We start from the raw sequence: 14,982 nt of genomic DNA on the forward strand, positions 1-14,982 counted from the left end.
GGAATAGGAATGAGTGAGGAAGGGGGCACAGCATGGATAAAGGTTTGGAAGCTGGAAACCATGAAGAGAGAGCAGACTGTGATTGGTTCATGGTTAGTTTATGATTGTTTGATTAGATGATGAGCCTGAAGATGGCAGGAGCCTGGTCCTGCTTGGTTTGATCAGGGCAGGGACAGATTGCATAGTTGGATGTGGGGGAGGCCTGATTGGCTGGAAAACTGAAGGATCCCCATTCTGATTGGTTGCTCTGAGTGGGACACAGAGAAGAGAAAGCAAGAGAGATGAAGGGTTGGTGCCTATTTGTCCTTAGGACTGAGGGTTGTGAGTTCTAATTGGATGGGAGGTCTGGGATGGGTCTGGATTCTGACTGATTGCTCCATCTGGGGGCTCACTGGTGGTTAGGCGTTTGATTGGCTTTTTAGAACTGGCACATGGAGATTGAGGGTCTTCATGCCAATTGGTCAGTAGGACTGAGAGGCCTGGGTTCTAACTAGTTCTTCTGACTTGAGGTAGGGAGAAGAGAGAATGACCGCTGCTATTAGGACTGAGGAGTTCTGAGCACTGAAGAGCTGGGGAGGGGGTGGTTGCAGTGTATAGCATGTGATCTGCTTGTAACAGTTTCGTTGCATTATGCTAAGGGTTACTCTACCTAGAAAAGGGCGGAGGTGAAAGGATGCAACGCAACGCTAATTTCACCAGCGGAAGAAGAGGGTACAGACCTTAATGAGTCCCCGTTTTGATCGACTGATAAGGGAATGGGGAAATTGAAGCCAAGACTCGATGCAGATTGGCTACGGACCCAAAACGCCCACTAACCTTGGCCCGCCCCAGTCTCCACCCCAAACCTGACTCAGGTGAAAATGGCGCCACGCGCGGGGGCGGGGCCAGAGGTACAAAGAGAGTGCCTATTGGTTGGGAGCGGCACGGGCCGCCTTCTTCGCTTCACCATTGGCTCGCTCCGTAAGGCAAGAGAACCCACTAGGGGATGAGCCCGAACTAGGGATGTGACACAGCGCGAGACCCAGCCTAGAGAGAGCCCGGAGCCAGTGTGGGAGGCGGCTGCCGTCGCGCGGCTTGGTGAGTACCCTCCACCCGGCCCCCTGCTCCCTTCCCCAGCTCTCCCCGGCTACGCAGCCAGCCCTCGGCGTGCCAGCGCGAGACCCTTTGCCACCTACCCCCCACCGCCCTCTTACGCCTGCGCGAGACCCCCAGCTACCGCACGGTTGTCCAGAGGACAGAAGATCCGCCTTCTCATTGGGCAGCGGGACTGGAGGGTTCTGGTTCGGATTGATGGGATTTGTGTTCCGTTCTAGCGCTGCACGCCAGACACCGGCCTTTCAATATCCGTCTCTTCCCTGCAGGTTGACGGCGTTGCACGCTCTCGCGGGGAGGCTCTGGCTTTCCAGACGCTGGCACCGAGGGTTGTAGTTCTGATTCGTTTTCTTTCCTCTGTCCCCCAGTTGCAGTTTTCAGGACTACGTGGGGGAGGGAATAGCTTTTTGTTGAACGGTTCAAGACGCTGACCTGTGCAACCGGACCACGCCTGGTTCCTGTGTCTCTTACCAAACCGTGACCCCGGAGCACAGGACTGGGTTTGGTGGTCGTGAGCAGTTTGTGACTCTTGAAGGAAGACACCAGGCCTGGTCCTGTATCTCCCTCGCCAGACTGTGACCAGGGAGGGCTGGGATCAGGTGTTGTTCCCATGTGCCTCCCACCAGACTTTGACCCCCGAGGGCTGAGACCGGGACTATTTCTACCACATCATAATATGGCTTCTAAAGGGCTGGGACAAGCTTTCAGTCTTTCTGTGGCCTTGTGTTTCAGTCATGTTCTTTTTCTTTTCTTTTTTATTTTATTTTGAGACAGAGTCTCGCTCTGTTGCCCAGGCTGGAGTACAGCAGCATGACCCCGGCTCACTGCAGCCTCTGCCTCCCAGGTTCAAGCGATTCTCCTGCCTCAGCCTCCTGAGTAGCTGTAAATACAGGCGCACGCCACCACACCTGGCTAATTTTTGTATTTTTAGTAGAGACGGGGTTTTGCCATGTTGGCCAGGCTGGTCTTGAACTCCTGAGCTCAAGTGGTCCACTCGTCTTCGCCTCCCAAAGTGCTGGGATTACAGGCGTGAGCCACCGCGCCCGGCCTTCTTTTTTAGAGGCAGAGTCTCAGGCTGGAGGGCAGTGATGTGGCCACTGCTCACTTCAGCCTTTAAGTCCTGGGCTCAAAGCGATCCTCCTGCCTCAGCCTACCTACTAGCTGGGACTACAGGCGTTTGTCACCACACCCGACTGATTTTCTTATTTTTTTAGAGACAGAGTTTCTCTGTGTTGCCCAGGCTGGACTTGAATTCCTGGCCTCAGGTGCTGCTCCTGTATCAGCCTTCCAAAGCACTGGAATTACCAGCCACGGTGCCTGGCCTTTAGTCATGGTCTTAAAACAGAATGTAGGCCGGGCGCAATGGCTCACGCCTGTAATCCCAGCACTTTGGGAGGCTGAGGCGGGCGGATCGTGAGGTCAGGAGATCACGACCATCCTGGCTAACACGGTGAAACCCCATCTCTATTAAAAATACAAAAAATTAGCCGGGCATGGTGGCAGGCACCTGTAGTCCCAGCTACTCGGGAGGCTGAGGCAGGAGAATTGTTTGAACCCGGGAGGCAGAGGTTGCAGTGAGCCGAGGTCGCACCACTCCACTCCAGCCTGGGCGACAGAGCAAGACTCCGTCTGAAAAAAAAAAAAAAAAAACAGAATGTAATTAGAAGTGTTACAGTCCTGTGTGTTAACTGGTAAATTCGGTCCATTTACATTTCTTATAATAATAAACTATTTGAATTTGATTTTATTATCTCATTCTGTGCTTTCTATTTGTCCAGGTTTTTCTGTTCCTTTTTTTTTTTTTTTTTTTAACTTCCTGCCTATCCACACGCAACCATCAGCCCACAAAGACATGACTACCAACGCGGGCCCCTTGCACCCATACTGGCCTCAGCACCTAAGACTGGACAACTTTGTACCTAATGACCGCCCCACCTGGCATATACTGGCTGGCCTCTTCTCTGTCACAGGGGTCTTAGTCGTGACCACATGGCTGTTGTCAGGTCGTGCTGCGGTTGTCCCATTGGGGACTTGGCGGCGACTGTCCCTGTGCTGGTTTGCAGTGTGTGGGTTCATTCACCTGGTGATCGAGGGCTGGTTCATTCTCTACTACGAAGACCTGCTTGGAGACCAAGCCTTCTTATCTCAACTCTGTGAGTCCTGATTTCTTTCATATGCTGTGGGATGGGATTTGCTGGGCAGGGATTGGCTTGCATGTTTACATATCCACCTATTCTTCCATTGATTTATTTTAAATTTTTATGTAATCTTTTAAAAAATTTATTATAGGCCGGGTGCAGTGGCTCACGCTTGTAATCCCAGCACTTTGGGAGGCCCAGGCGGGTGGATCACTTGAGGTCAGGAATTTGAGACCAGCCTGGTCAACATGGCGAAACCCCATCTCTACTAAAAGTACAAAAATTAGCCAGGCTCGGTGGCTCACGCCTGTAATCCCAGCACTTTGGGAGGCCGAGGCAGGCAGATCATGAGGTCGGGAGTTCAAGACCAGCCAGGCCAAGATGGTGAAACCCCATCTCTACTAAAAATACAAAAATTAGCCGGGTGTGGTGGCACACGCCTGTAATCCCAGCTACTCGGGAGGCTGAAGCAGGAGAATTGCTTGAACCTGGGAGGCAGAGGTTGCAGTGAGCCAAGACCATGCCATTGCACTCCAGCCTGGGCAACAGAGTGAGACTTCGTCTCAAAAAAAAAATTATTATGTATTATTTTTTTTTTTTTTTTTTTTTTTTTTGCCCTTCTCCAAAACTGGTAGATAACTTATTTTTGAGATACGGTCTTGCTCTGTTGCCCAGGCTGGAGTGCAGTGGCATGATGATTGCTCACTGCAACCTCCAACTCCTGGGCTCAAGCGATCGTCTTGCCTCAGCCTCCCCAGTAGCTGGGACTATACTATAGGTGCGCACCTCTATGCCTGGCTAATATTTTCACTTTTTTGTAGAGACAGGGTCTTGCTATGTTGCTCAGGCTGCTCTTTAACTCCTGGACTCAAGCAATCCTTCCACCTCAGCCTCCCAAAATTCTGGGATGACAGGTGCGCACCACCGTGCCCAGCCTTATTTAACTTTTTTGTTGCATGTATATTCACGTGGGTCAAAAAACCATTTAAAGAGATGTGCAGTGAAAATCTGCTTTCTATCCACCAAGTTTTCCCAAACGCTGTTAGGCACTGTTGATAGTTGTTTATGTTTCTTTTCAGTTTATTTACACACGTAAGTCTCAATTTGCTCAATTGTAAAAGGAAGATAATAGTAATAACCAACTATATGTAAGATACTTAGAACAGTGTTTGGCAAACAGTGGTTGCCATGTAACTGTTCACTATTATTATCATTATTTGCACTTTTCCCTTTTTACACAAATGGTAATATGCTATATATACTTCTGATCTTTTCTCTTTTTCTTTCTTTCCTTACAAGAAAACCAAAGAAGCCATTTTCTTTTTTGAGATGGGGTCTCGCTCTGTCACCTAGGCTAGAGTGCAGTGGCATGATTATAGCTCACTGCAACCTTGAACTCATGGGCAATCAAGCAATCCTCCTGCCTCAGCCTCCCTAGTAGCTGGGATTATAGGCATGTGCCACCCCACCAAGTTATTTCTTTTTAACACCTTTTTTTTTTAAGAGATAGGGTCTCGCTTTGTTGCCCAGGCTGTTCTCCAACTCCTGGCTTCAAGTGATCTGCCCATCTCAGCCTCCCAAAGTGCTAGGATTACAAGCGTGAGCCACCACACTCAGCTGCTTTTTTTAATAAGGTCACTCCTCATGATTTCATAAAGAGCTTTCGAAGCATGGACATTATACAGTTACTTGACTTGTCTAGTATTGATGGGCATTTTCCCTCAATCTTCTGCCATTATAAACAAGGCCGGGCAGAGTGGCTCATGCCTGTAATCCCAGCACTTTGTGAGGCGAAGGCGGGCAGATCACCTGAGGTCAGGAGTTTGAGACCAGTCTGGCCAACATAGTGAAACCCCGTCTCTACTAAAAGTCTAAAAATTAGCTGGGCATGGTGGCAGGCGCCTGTAATCCCAGCTACTCAGGAGGCTGAGGCAGGAGAATCGCTCAGACCCGGGAGGCGGAGGTTGCGGTGAGCTGAGATTGCACCACTGCACACTCTAGCCTGGGCGACAAGAGCAAGGCTCCATCTCAAAAAAAAAAAAAAAAAAGATTACAGGCATGAGCCATTGTGCCCGGCTGGTCAGATGTTTCTTAAATTTTAGTCATTCCAGTAGATGTGAGTGATATCTCATTATGGTTTTAATTTGCTTTTCCTTAGTGACTAATGGAAGTTTGAACATCTTTCATATACTTATTGGCCATTTAGAAATCCTCTTTGTGAAGAACCTATTCAAGTCTTCTGCCTATTTTTATATTGGATGGTCTTTTTCTTTCCTTTTTTTTTTTTTTTTTTTTCTGAGACAGGGTCTTACCCTGTTGTCCAGGCTGAGCATTGTGGTGCTATCATAGCTCACTGCAGCCTCAACCTCCTGGGCTCAAGACATCCTCCCACTGCAGCCTGGGACTGTAGGCATGTGCCACCATGTCCAGCTAATTTTTGTATGTTTTGTGGAGATGGGGGTCTCACTATATTGTTCAGACTGGTCTTGAACTCCTTTATGCAAGCCATCATCCCACCTCAGCCTCCCAAAGTGTTGGGATTACAGGCATGAGCCATTGCGCCCGGCGGTCTTTTTCTTTCTGATTCTCTGCTCACTTTTATTCACTCATCTGTTCACCTACATTCTCTCTCTCTCATTGGCTACTTCACTCACTCCATCATCTACACCTGCCTTCTTTTATACCACACACACTTCTTGAGTACCAATCACAGCCACACTGTTTTGTGTCAGGCTTTACACATATTACCTTTTTTTAGATAAATAAACCACTAGAATCCAAACAGTTACCCCATTTCACGGATGAGGAAGCGGACGCATGGGAAGGTTATGAAGTCTGTCTTCTTGCAGGGACCCCCAGCTCTCACAAGTGTGTGTTCCTTTCACTGCCTTTATTCTTCATATCTCTCTCTCCTTTTCTTCAGGGAAAGAGTATGCCAAAGGAGACAGCCGATACATCCTGTAAGTGTTTGCCTCTGTCAATGGAGACTGGCATTGGTTTTGGGGGATGGTGAGTTGGGGAGCACTAATGGGCTAACCTGTAGGAAGAGCACACCGATGCCAGTGTCCCCTCATGTTTTCTCCTGCAGGGGTGACAACTTCACAGTGTGCATGGAAACCATCACAGCTTGCCTGTGGGGACCACTCAGCCTGTGGGTGGTCATCGCCTTTCTCCGCCAGCATCCCCTCCGCTTCATTCTACAGCTTGTGGTCTCTGTGGGTAAGGAAAGGGCACTAGAGGGGCACTGGGCACTAGAGGGGTTGATGGGGGATCCACAGACACAGATGTATCCCTGTGGGTGGGATCTCTCAACGGTGCCCTTCCAGGGGTAAGTCAAACTGAATGACAAACCCCCTGAGGCTCTGGAAAGGTCGCGCCCTTCTCTGAGCCTGTGCTCTCAGGTGGAGAGGGTTCATTTTTCTTCCTCCTCCTCCTTCTCCATCACAGAGTCTCCTGTGAAGGTTACATGAGGTGGCCCAGGGTGGCAAGAAGCCCCTGGAACCTCCAGGATCAGGGCTCTGAGATGCCTTCATGTAAGATTCTGTCATCTTTTTTTAAAACAGGGTCTGGCTCTGTCACCCAGGCCAGAGTGCTATGGTGTGATCTCGGCTCACTGCAACCTCCACCTCCCAGGCTCAAGCGATCTTCCTGCCTCAGTCTCCTGAGTAGCTGGGACTACAGGCATGTGTCACCGTGCCTGGCTAACTTTTGTATTTTTAGTAGAGATGGGGTTTCGCCATGTTGCCCAGGCTGGTCTCAAGCTCCTGAGCTCAAACAATCCTCCTGGCTTGGCCTCCCGAAGTACTGGGATTACAGGTGTGAGCCACCGTGTCCGGCCTCAGTCATCTTGTGTTATTAAATTGTTAGCTTTCTTTAGTTCTAGCGATATGAGTTATCTTTAGTCCCAGAATCCTAAGCTGTCTTGGATTCGAGGATTTTGAACTTCCTTAAATCTGAAGGTGTGAGCTCTCCTGAGTTCTGAAATTCTCAGCTCTCTGGTGTCTGGAATCTCACTTTTCTGATTTCTCAGATTTTCAGGTCTATGATTTCAGAATACTTAGCTCTGAGACCTTGAATGATGACTTGGAAAGTGCTTTGGAATAGAGAATTGGGGAAAGTGTCCCCTTCCTCACTGGGGCTTCTCCTTCCCCTCCTGCCACCCACAGGCCAGATCTATGGGGATGTGCTCTACTTCCTGACAGAGCACCGCGACGGATTCCAGCACGGGGAGCTGGGCCACCCTCTCTACTTCTGGTTTTACTTTGTCTTCATGAATGCCCTGTGGCTGGTGCTGCCTGGAGTCCTTGTGCTTGATGCTGTGAAGCACCTCACTCATGCCCAGAGCACGCTGGATGCCAAGGCCAGAAAAGCCAAGAGCAAGAAGAACTGAGGAGTGGTGGACTGGGCTCGAACACTGGCCGAGGAGGAGCTCTCTGCCTGCCAGAAGAGTCTAGTCCTGCTCCCACAGTTTGGAGGGACAAAGCTAATTGATCTGTCACACTCAGGCTCATGGGTGGGCACAAGAAGGGGAATAAAGGGGCCGTGTGAAGGCACTGCTGGGAGCCGTTAGAACACAGATACAAGAGAAGCCAGAAGATCTATAATGGTGACAGTTTTTTAAATCAGGAAATAAAAGATCTTGACTCTAACACTGAGAGATCCTTAATTACTAACCCCAGAGATGCGCTATGACTGACCCCACAGATCCCACCATCATTCACTTATTCCAGACCCCCATCAGCATCATAAAGACCTCCCACCTCTGACCTCACAAACCCCTATCACTGACCCCCCGCCAGACCCCATAACTCACTACACAGACCCTATCACTGGCCCCACAGTCCCCTTAACTCGAGCTGCCATAACAGAATGCCACAGACTAGGCTTAAACCACTGTAATTCATTTTCTCACGGTTCTGGAGTCCAAGATCAAGGTGTCAGTATGTCCTGAGGCCCCTGTCCATAGCTTGCAGGTGGCCACCTTCTCACTGTGTCCTCACATGGTCTCTATGAACTAGCGTCCCTGTCCCTGGTGTCTCCCTGTGTGTCCAAATTTCCTTTTTTTTTTTTTTTGAGACAGGGCCTCACTCTGTGCCAGGCTGGAATGCAGTTGTATGATCATGGTTCACTGCAGCCTCTACCTCCCCGGCTCCAGCGATCCTCCTGCCTCAGCCTCCTGAGTAGTTGGGACTACAGGTGTGCACTACCACACATGGCTATATTTATTTTTTTTATAGCAAAGGAGTCTCACTATGTTGCCCAGGCTGGTCTCAAACACCTGGGCTCAAGCAATCCTCTCACCTTAACCTTCCAAGTAACTGGGACAACAGGCACATGCCATTATATCTAATTTTTTTTTTTTTTTTTTTTTTTTGAGACGGAGTTTCACTCCTGTTGCCCAGGCTGGAGTGCAATGGCATGATCTTGGCTCACCGCAACCTCTGCCTCCTGGGTTAAAGCGACTCTCCTGCCTCAGCCTCCCGGGTAGCTGGGATCACAGGCATGTGCCACCATGCTTAGCTAATTTTGTATTTTTAGTAGAGACGGGGTTTCTCCATGTTGGTCAGGCTGGTTGCGAACTCCCGATCTCAGGTGATCTACCTGCCTCGGCCTCCCAAAGTGCCAGGATTACAGGTGTGAACCACCATGCCTGGCAATATTTTTTCAATTTTTTGTAGAGACGGGGTCTCACTATGTTGCCCAAGCTGATCTCAAACTCCTAGGCTCAAGTGGTCCCCCCACCTCAGCCTCCCAAGTAGCTGAGACTACAGGTGTGAACTACCATGCCTAGCCCAAATTTCCTTTTATGAGGACACCGTTTGACCAGCCTGGGCAACATGGTGAAACCCCATCTCTACAAAAAAATTTTGAAAATTAGCTGGGCATCATGAGGCCACAGTGGGAGGATCATCTGAGCTAAGGAGGTGTAGGCTGCAGTGAGCCATGATCACGGTGAGAGCCTGTCTTAAAAAAAAAAAGGAGGTGAGGGGGTGGGCACCAGTCAGGCACAGTGGCTCATGCCTATAATCCCAGGCTGACACAAGTGGATCGCCTGAGGTCAAGAGTTTGAGACCAGCCTGGCCAACATGGTGAAACTCCATCTCTACTAAAAATACAAAAATTAGCCGTGCGTGGTGGCACATGCCTGTAATCCCAGCTACTTGGGAGGCTGAGGCAGGAGAATCACTTGAACCCAGGAAGTGAAGGTTGCAGTGAGCCAACATCATGGCGCTACTGCACTCCAGTCTGGGCGACAGAGTGAGACTCTGTCCCAAAAAAAAAAAGTGGGGGGCACCATTTGTATTGGATTAGGCCCACTCTATGAGTCCCATTTTAGCTTAACCACCCCTTTAAAGTCCTTATCTCCAAATATAGTCACATTCTGTGGTATTGGGGGTTAAGGCTTTAACATATGAATTTGGGAAGGACACAGTTCAGGCTATAACATTCTGCTCTCTCTGGCCTCCCAGAATTCATGTCCTTGCATGCAAAATACATTCACCCCCATCCCAGCGGCCCAAAAACTCTTTTGTTTTTTTGGAGACAGAGTCTTGCTCTGTGGCCCAGGCTGGAGTACAACGGCATGATCTCAGGTCACTGTAACCACAGGGTTTCACTATGTTGGCCTGGCTGGTCTTGAACTCCTGGCCTCAGATGATCCACCCACCTCGACCTCCCAAAGTGTTGAGATTATAGGCATAAGTCACTGTGCCATAAGCCACTCTGAAAATTCTTAATCGAGTCCAGCATTAACTTTCAGTCCCAAGTCTTACCTAAATATCATCCAAATCAAGTGTAAATGAGACTGGAGGTATGATTCATCCTGATGCAAAAATTCTTCTCTAGCTGTGAACCCGTGAAACCAGATAAATTATCTGCTTCCAAAATTCAGTGGTAGGACAAGCATAAGCTAGATAGATATTTCCATTCCAAAAAGGAGAAATCAGAAAGAAGAAAGGGATCACAGGCCAGGCGTGGTGACTCACGCATGTAATCCCAGCATTTTGGGAGGCTGAGATGGGAGGGTCACTTGAGCCCAGGTATTTGAGACCACCCTGGGCTACATGGTGAAACCCCGTCTCTACAAAAAACTAAAAAATTAGCCAGGTATGGTGGTACATGCCTATAGTCCCAGCTCCTCGGGAGGCCGAGGTGGGAGGATTGATTAAGCCCAGGAGGTCGAGGCTGCAGTGAGCCCTGATCTCACCAGTGCACCCCAGACTGGGCGACAGAGCAAGACCCTGTCTCAGGAGAAAAACCAGGGATCACAGGTTCCGAATAAGTTTGAAACTGAATAGGGCAAATTCTAATAGATTTTTAAGGCTTGAGAATAATCCTGTTTGGCTCTATGTTCTGTCCTCTGGGCCCACCAGATTGGAGGAGAGGCGGTGTCTCTCCCTGAGCCCTGGGTGGCAGCCTGACCCACTGAAACAGAGGAGGCCTCTCTGCCCTCTGGAACTGAGGAGGAGACAGCCCCACCTTTGGGATCATTCTCCCTTTTTCTTGAAGTATAATGCATGTTCACAGCCAGAAAGCTCTGTTGTCGTGTCCTGTTGAATCCCAGAAGTCCTACAGACTTCTTTCATTTTGTCCCATCTCTGTCCTCTTTAGTCCCAGCTGGCTGTGTTTCTGCTGGTATTACCCATCTGTATTCCTGGCTTCTGCCAAGATGGCTGATTAGGTTAGTGAGTCACACCCATGATCTCTTTGTGGCATGATTGTTTAGCCACACCCTTTGTCTTCTCACCAGAACACATTCTCAGCTTTTGCAGTGTTGGATAGGCTGAGAATTTTTTTATCTTCACATTCGAGTTCCCTTCTGCCTGACAATTTCTTTTTCAATTTCTCTCTTTCCTCTTGCATTCTACTAGAAGCAGCAAGGAGAAAAAGGCCACATAATATGCTGCTTACAAATCTCCTTAGCTACATCTCCCAAGTTCGCCTCTCACAAGTTCTACCTTCCAAAAAACACTAGAACACAATTAACCAAGTTCTTTGCCTTCCCTCCATTTTCCAATAACATGTTCCTCATTTCCTTCTGAGGCCTCACCAGAAGCACCTTCAACATCCATATTTCTACCAGTAGCCTTCAAGATAATTGTCTTAGTCGTTTGGACTGCTCTGACAAAATACTATAAACTGGGTAGCTTATGGGCAACTGAAATTTATTTCTCACAGTTCTGGGGTCTGGGAAGTCCAAAATCAAGGTGTTGGCAAATTCAGTGTCTAGTGAGGGCCTGCTTCCTCACAGATGGCTCCTTCTCTCTGTACCCTCACATGGTGGGAAGGTAGAACTCCAGTCCCTTCATCCCTTATAAGGGAATGACCTAAGGGAATGACCTAATCGCCTCCCAAAGGCCCCACCTCCTAATATCATTACACTGGGGATTAGGTTTCAACATAGGAATTGGAGGTGGGGAGGACACAAATATTAAGACCATAGCAGCAACATAGGCTTTTTGTAACATGCACCTCAAAACTCTTTCAGCTTCTACCCATTACCCAGTTCCAAAGCTACTTCCACATTTTTAAGTATTTGTTATGGCAGCACCCCACTTCCCAGGACCAAAATCTGTGTCAGTTTTCTAAGACTGCCGTAACAAAATGCCACAGACCTGGTGGCTTAAACTACAGAAATTTATTTCCTCAGAGTTCTGGAGGCGGAAAATCCAAGTTCAAGGTGTCAACCAGTTTAGTGTCCCCTGAGGCCTCTCTCCTTGGCTTGTAGATGGTCACCTTCTCGCCGTGTCCTCACACAGTCTTCCCTCTGCCTGCGCATGTCAGTGTCCTAATCTCTTCTTATAGGGACACCAGCCAGATTGGATTGGGACCCGCCTTCACCAACTTCATTTTAACTTAATCACCTCTTGAAAGGCCCTATTTTCAAATACAGTCACATTCTGAAGTATTGGGGGTTAGGGCTTCAGCATGAATTTTGGGGAGATACAATTCAGTCAGTAATATCGCTCTGTGCTCACCCCACTCACTCCCCAATGCTTAACCTCACAGATCTTCCATCACTCACCCCACAGACCCCCATCACATGCCCTGATTACTCAGCCCACAGATTCCCCTGCATTGCTGCCACATGGACCCCCCCCCAACACCCACCCTATAGACTTCCCATCACAAACCCTAAAGATCCCCCATCACTCACCCCACAGGCCCTATCGTGAACCCTACATATTCACGTCATTCACCTCACAGAGCCACATTACTCATCCAACAGACTCCACCCCTGGATCATTCAGCTTATTGGCCCCTAATCACTTCACTCACTCTGCAGACTCACTCATCACTGACTCTACAGAGCTCTAATGACTCACCCCACTGACACCCCATTACTAACCCCACAGGTGCCTCCCACTCATCTCACAGGCCCTCCATCTCTCACACCACAAAGCCCCCTCTCCTTACGAGCTAGCACATCAGCACCCCTACAGACCTCCAGTCATTCCCCCACCCCACAGATGCCCCCGTCACCCCATAGATCCTCATCAGTCGTCTATAGATCCCCCATTCCTCAAAGACCTCCTTCACTCCCCCTACAGACTTGCCCCACAGTCCCCATCATTAATCCCACAGAATCCTGCCACTCGCCACTCAATACCCCATCATTCACTCCACAGGCTCATCACCCTACAGACCCCGTCACTACCCCACAGATCCCTATTACTCAGTTTATTGTCCCCCATCATACCTTCCAGCGGCCCCATTGCTAACCCCACAGACCCTAATCCTCCCCTGTGTTAGTCGGCTCTGGCTTCCATAACAAAATGCCACAGACCAGGTGGCTTAAACAACAAACTTAGTTTCTCATACTTTGGGAGGTTGGACGGTCCAAGGGCAAGGTGCCATCAGGGTTGGTATCTGGTGGGGTTTCTCTCCTTGGCTTGCAGATGGCTACCTTCTTGCTGTGTCCTCACGTGGCCCTTTCTCTGTGCACTCATGCCCAGTGTCCCTCTTCTTATAAGGATACCAGTTCTATTGAATTAGGGCCCCACCCTTATAACCTCATTTAACCTTAATTACCTCCTTAAAGGCTCTATTTCAGATATAGTGACATTACGTTGAAATATTGGGGGCTGGTTCCCCCGATATTAGGGCTTCAACATATGAATTTGGGGAGGAGGACATCATTCAGTTCATAACACTCCCCATCACTCACCCCACAGATGCCACAGCTCTCACCTCACAGAGCCCCCAACACTCCTACCGCACATATTCCATCACTCAGCCTCTTGGCTTCTGATAAGCCGCCCCACAGATCCCCCATCACTCTTCCCACATACTCCATCAACTCCTAAGATACCCATCACTCTCCCTACCAACACACATTCATTTGTTTCACAGATTGCCCATTATTGACCCCACAGAAACCCCGTAACTCACCACACAGACCTCAGCCCCATCACTCACCCCCACAGGCCCCTATCACCCCCAAAATCTTCACTCTGAAGATCCCATAACTCACCCCAGAAGCCCCTCATCAGTCACCCTAACAACCCCTATCACTGACCCTACAGACCCACCACTCATCCTACAGATGCCCCTTTACTAACCCTTTAAGCATCCCATAACTCACCTTGCAGAACCCATCACTCAACCCACAGAGTCCATCTCTCATCCCACAGACCCCTTATCACTCACACCACCATCCCATCTCTCAACTCACGGTCCTCCACCTTCCACCATATACACCCCATCACTCACCCACAGATGCCATCATTCACCCCTCAGACCCCCATGACTTACCTCATAGTCCACCTATCATGCACCCACAGACTCCCATCCACCCCAGGGATCCTCCATCACTCTCGCCACAGACCTGCTATCATTCACCCAACAGACACGCCTCACTTACTCTACAGACCCCCATCACTCATCCTGCAGTCCATCATTACCTTATAGACCCTCCGTCATAAAACAATTGGGTACTTGAGAAGTTTTGAAGAGATGGAAAAGAATAAATAATAAAACCACAGATACCTGTAGACTGGCTTCAAGGGACCTCTGTAAGGCCGGGCGCAGTGGCTCACTCCTGTAATCCCAACACTTTGGGAAGCTGAGGCGGGCAGATCACCTGAGGGTCGGGAGTTCAAGACCAGCCTGGCCAACATGGTGAAACCCTGTCTACGCTAAAAATACAAAAAAATTAGTCAGGTGTGGTGCCAGGCACCTGTAATCCCAGCTACTTGGGAGGCTGAGGCAGGAGAATCACTTGAACCCAGGAGGCAGAGGTTGCAGTGAGCTGACACTGCACCACTGCACTCAAGCCTGGGCAACAAGAACAAAACTCCGTCTCAAAAAAAGAAATATCAAGTGACCTGTGGACTTCAGTTCAAGTCCTGGCTCTGCTTAGGCCTACAGTATATAGCTTTGGAGAAATGCCTCACTGTTAAGGTCAAAGCCCTGCATGATCTCACTCCATTCTCACCTCGTCTGCTGTCACTCACCTATCATTCACTCTACTTAAAGGCATGCTGACTTCCTTGCTCTTCCTCAAACACAACAGGCATAGCCCCAAGTTCCGTCCATTGCACTGCCTACTCTCTGTGACACTACCCCATTTGACCTTGAGCTTGTTTCTCCCTGGCTTTCAGTACTCTAATCTGTAGAATGCTTAGAGTAATAACACCTACCTGCTATGGTTTGAATGTTTCTGCCCTCCAAAACTCATGTTGAAACTAAATCTCTATTTTAACAGTATTAAGGAGGTGGGAAATCCGACTATGGTATTTGAGAGATGGGA

The 14,982-nt window shown here is 49.1% G+C and overlaps 1 protein-coding gene across 2 annotated transcripts; it reads left to right on the forward strand.

Annotated features, from left to right (window-relative positions):
* Positions 1-78: 78 nt before the first annotated feature.
* On the forward strand, positions 79-7,879 carry EBP (EBP cholestenol delta-isomerase). Of its 2 annotated transcripts, NM_001132168.2 has the most exon segments (6): positions 994-1,077; positions 1,362-1,421; positions 2,871-3,245; positions 6,154-6,190; positions 6,319-6,449; positions 7,397-7,879. In NM_001132168.2, coding segments are annotated over 4 exon segments (693 nt in total). In that variant the 5' UTR covers positions 994-1,077; positions 1,362-1,421; positions 2,871-2,944; the 3' UTR covers positions 7,621-7,879.
* Positions 7,880-14,982: the final 7,103 nt, after the last annotated feature.

The sequence above is a fragment of the Pongo abelii genome, chromosome X, assembly GCF_028885655.2.
Source record: "Pongo abelii isolate AG06213 chromosome X, NHGRI_mPonAbe1-v2.0_pri, whole genome shotgun sequence".
Taxonomy (NCBI): domain Eukaryota; kingdom Metazoa; phylum Chordata; class Mammalia; order Primates; family Hominidae; genus Pongo; species Pongo abelii.

What these genes read in the sequence shown, in the direction of transcription:
- EBP (XM_024240298.3), top strand. Translation starts at nt 2,945, where the DNA reads ATGACTACCAACGCGGGCCCCTTGCACCCATACTGGCCTCAGCACCTA. An exon ending in AGCCTTCTTATCTCAACTCT is followed by an intron (nt 3,246 to 6,153) that starts GTGAGTCCTGAT and finishes CCTTTTCTTCAG; the next exon opens with GGAAAGAGTATGCCAAAGGA. An exon ending in ACAGCTTGTGGTCTCTGTGG is followed by an intron (nt 6,450 to 7,396) that starts GTAAGGAAAGGG and finishes TGCCACCCACAG; the next exon opens with GCCAGATCTATGGGGATGTG.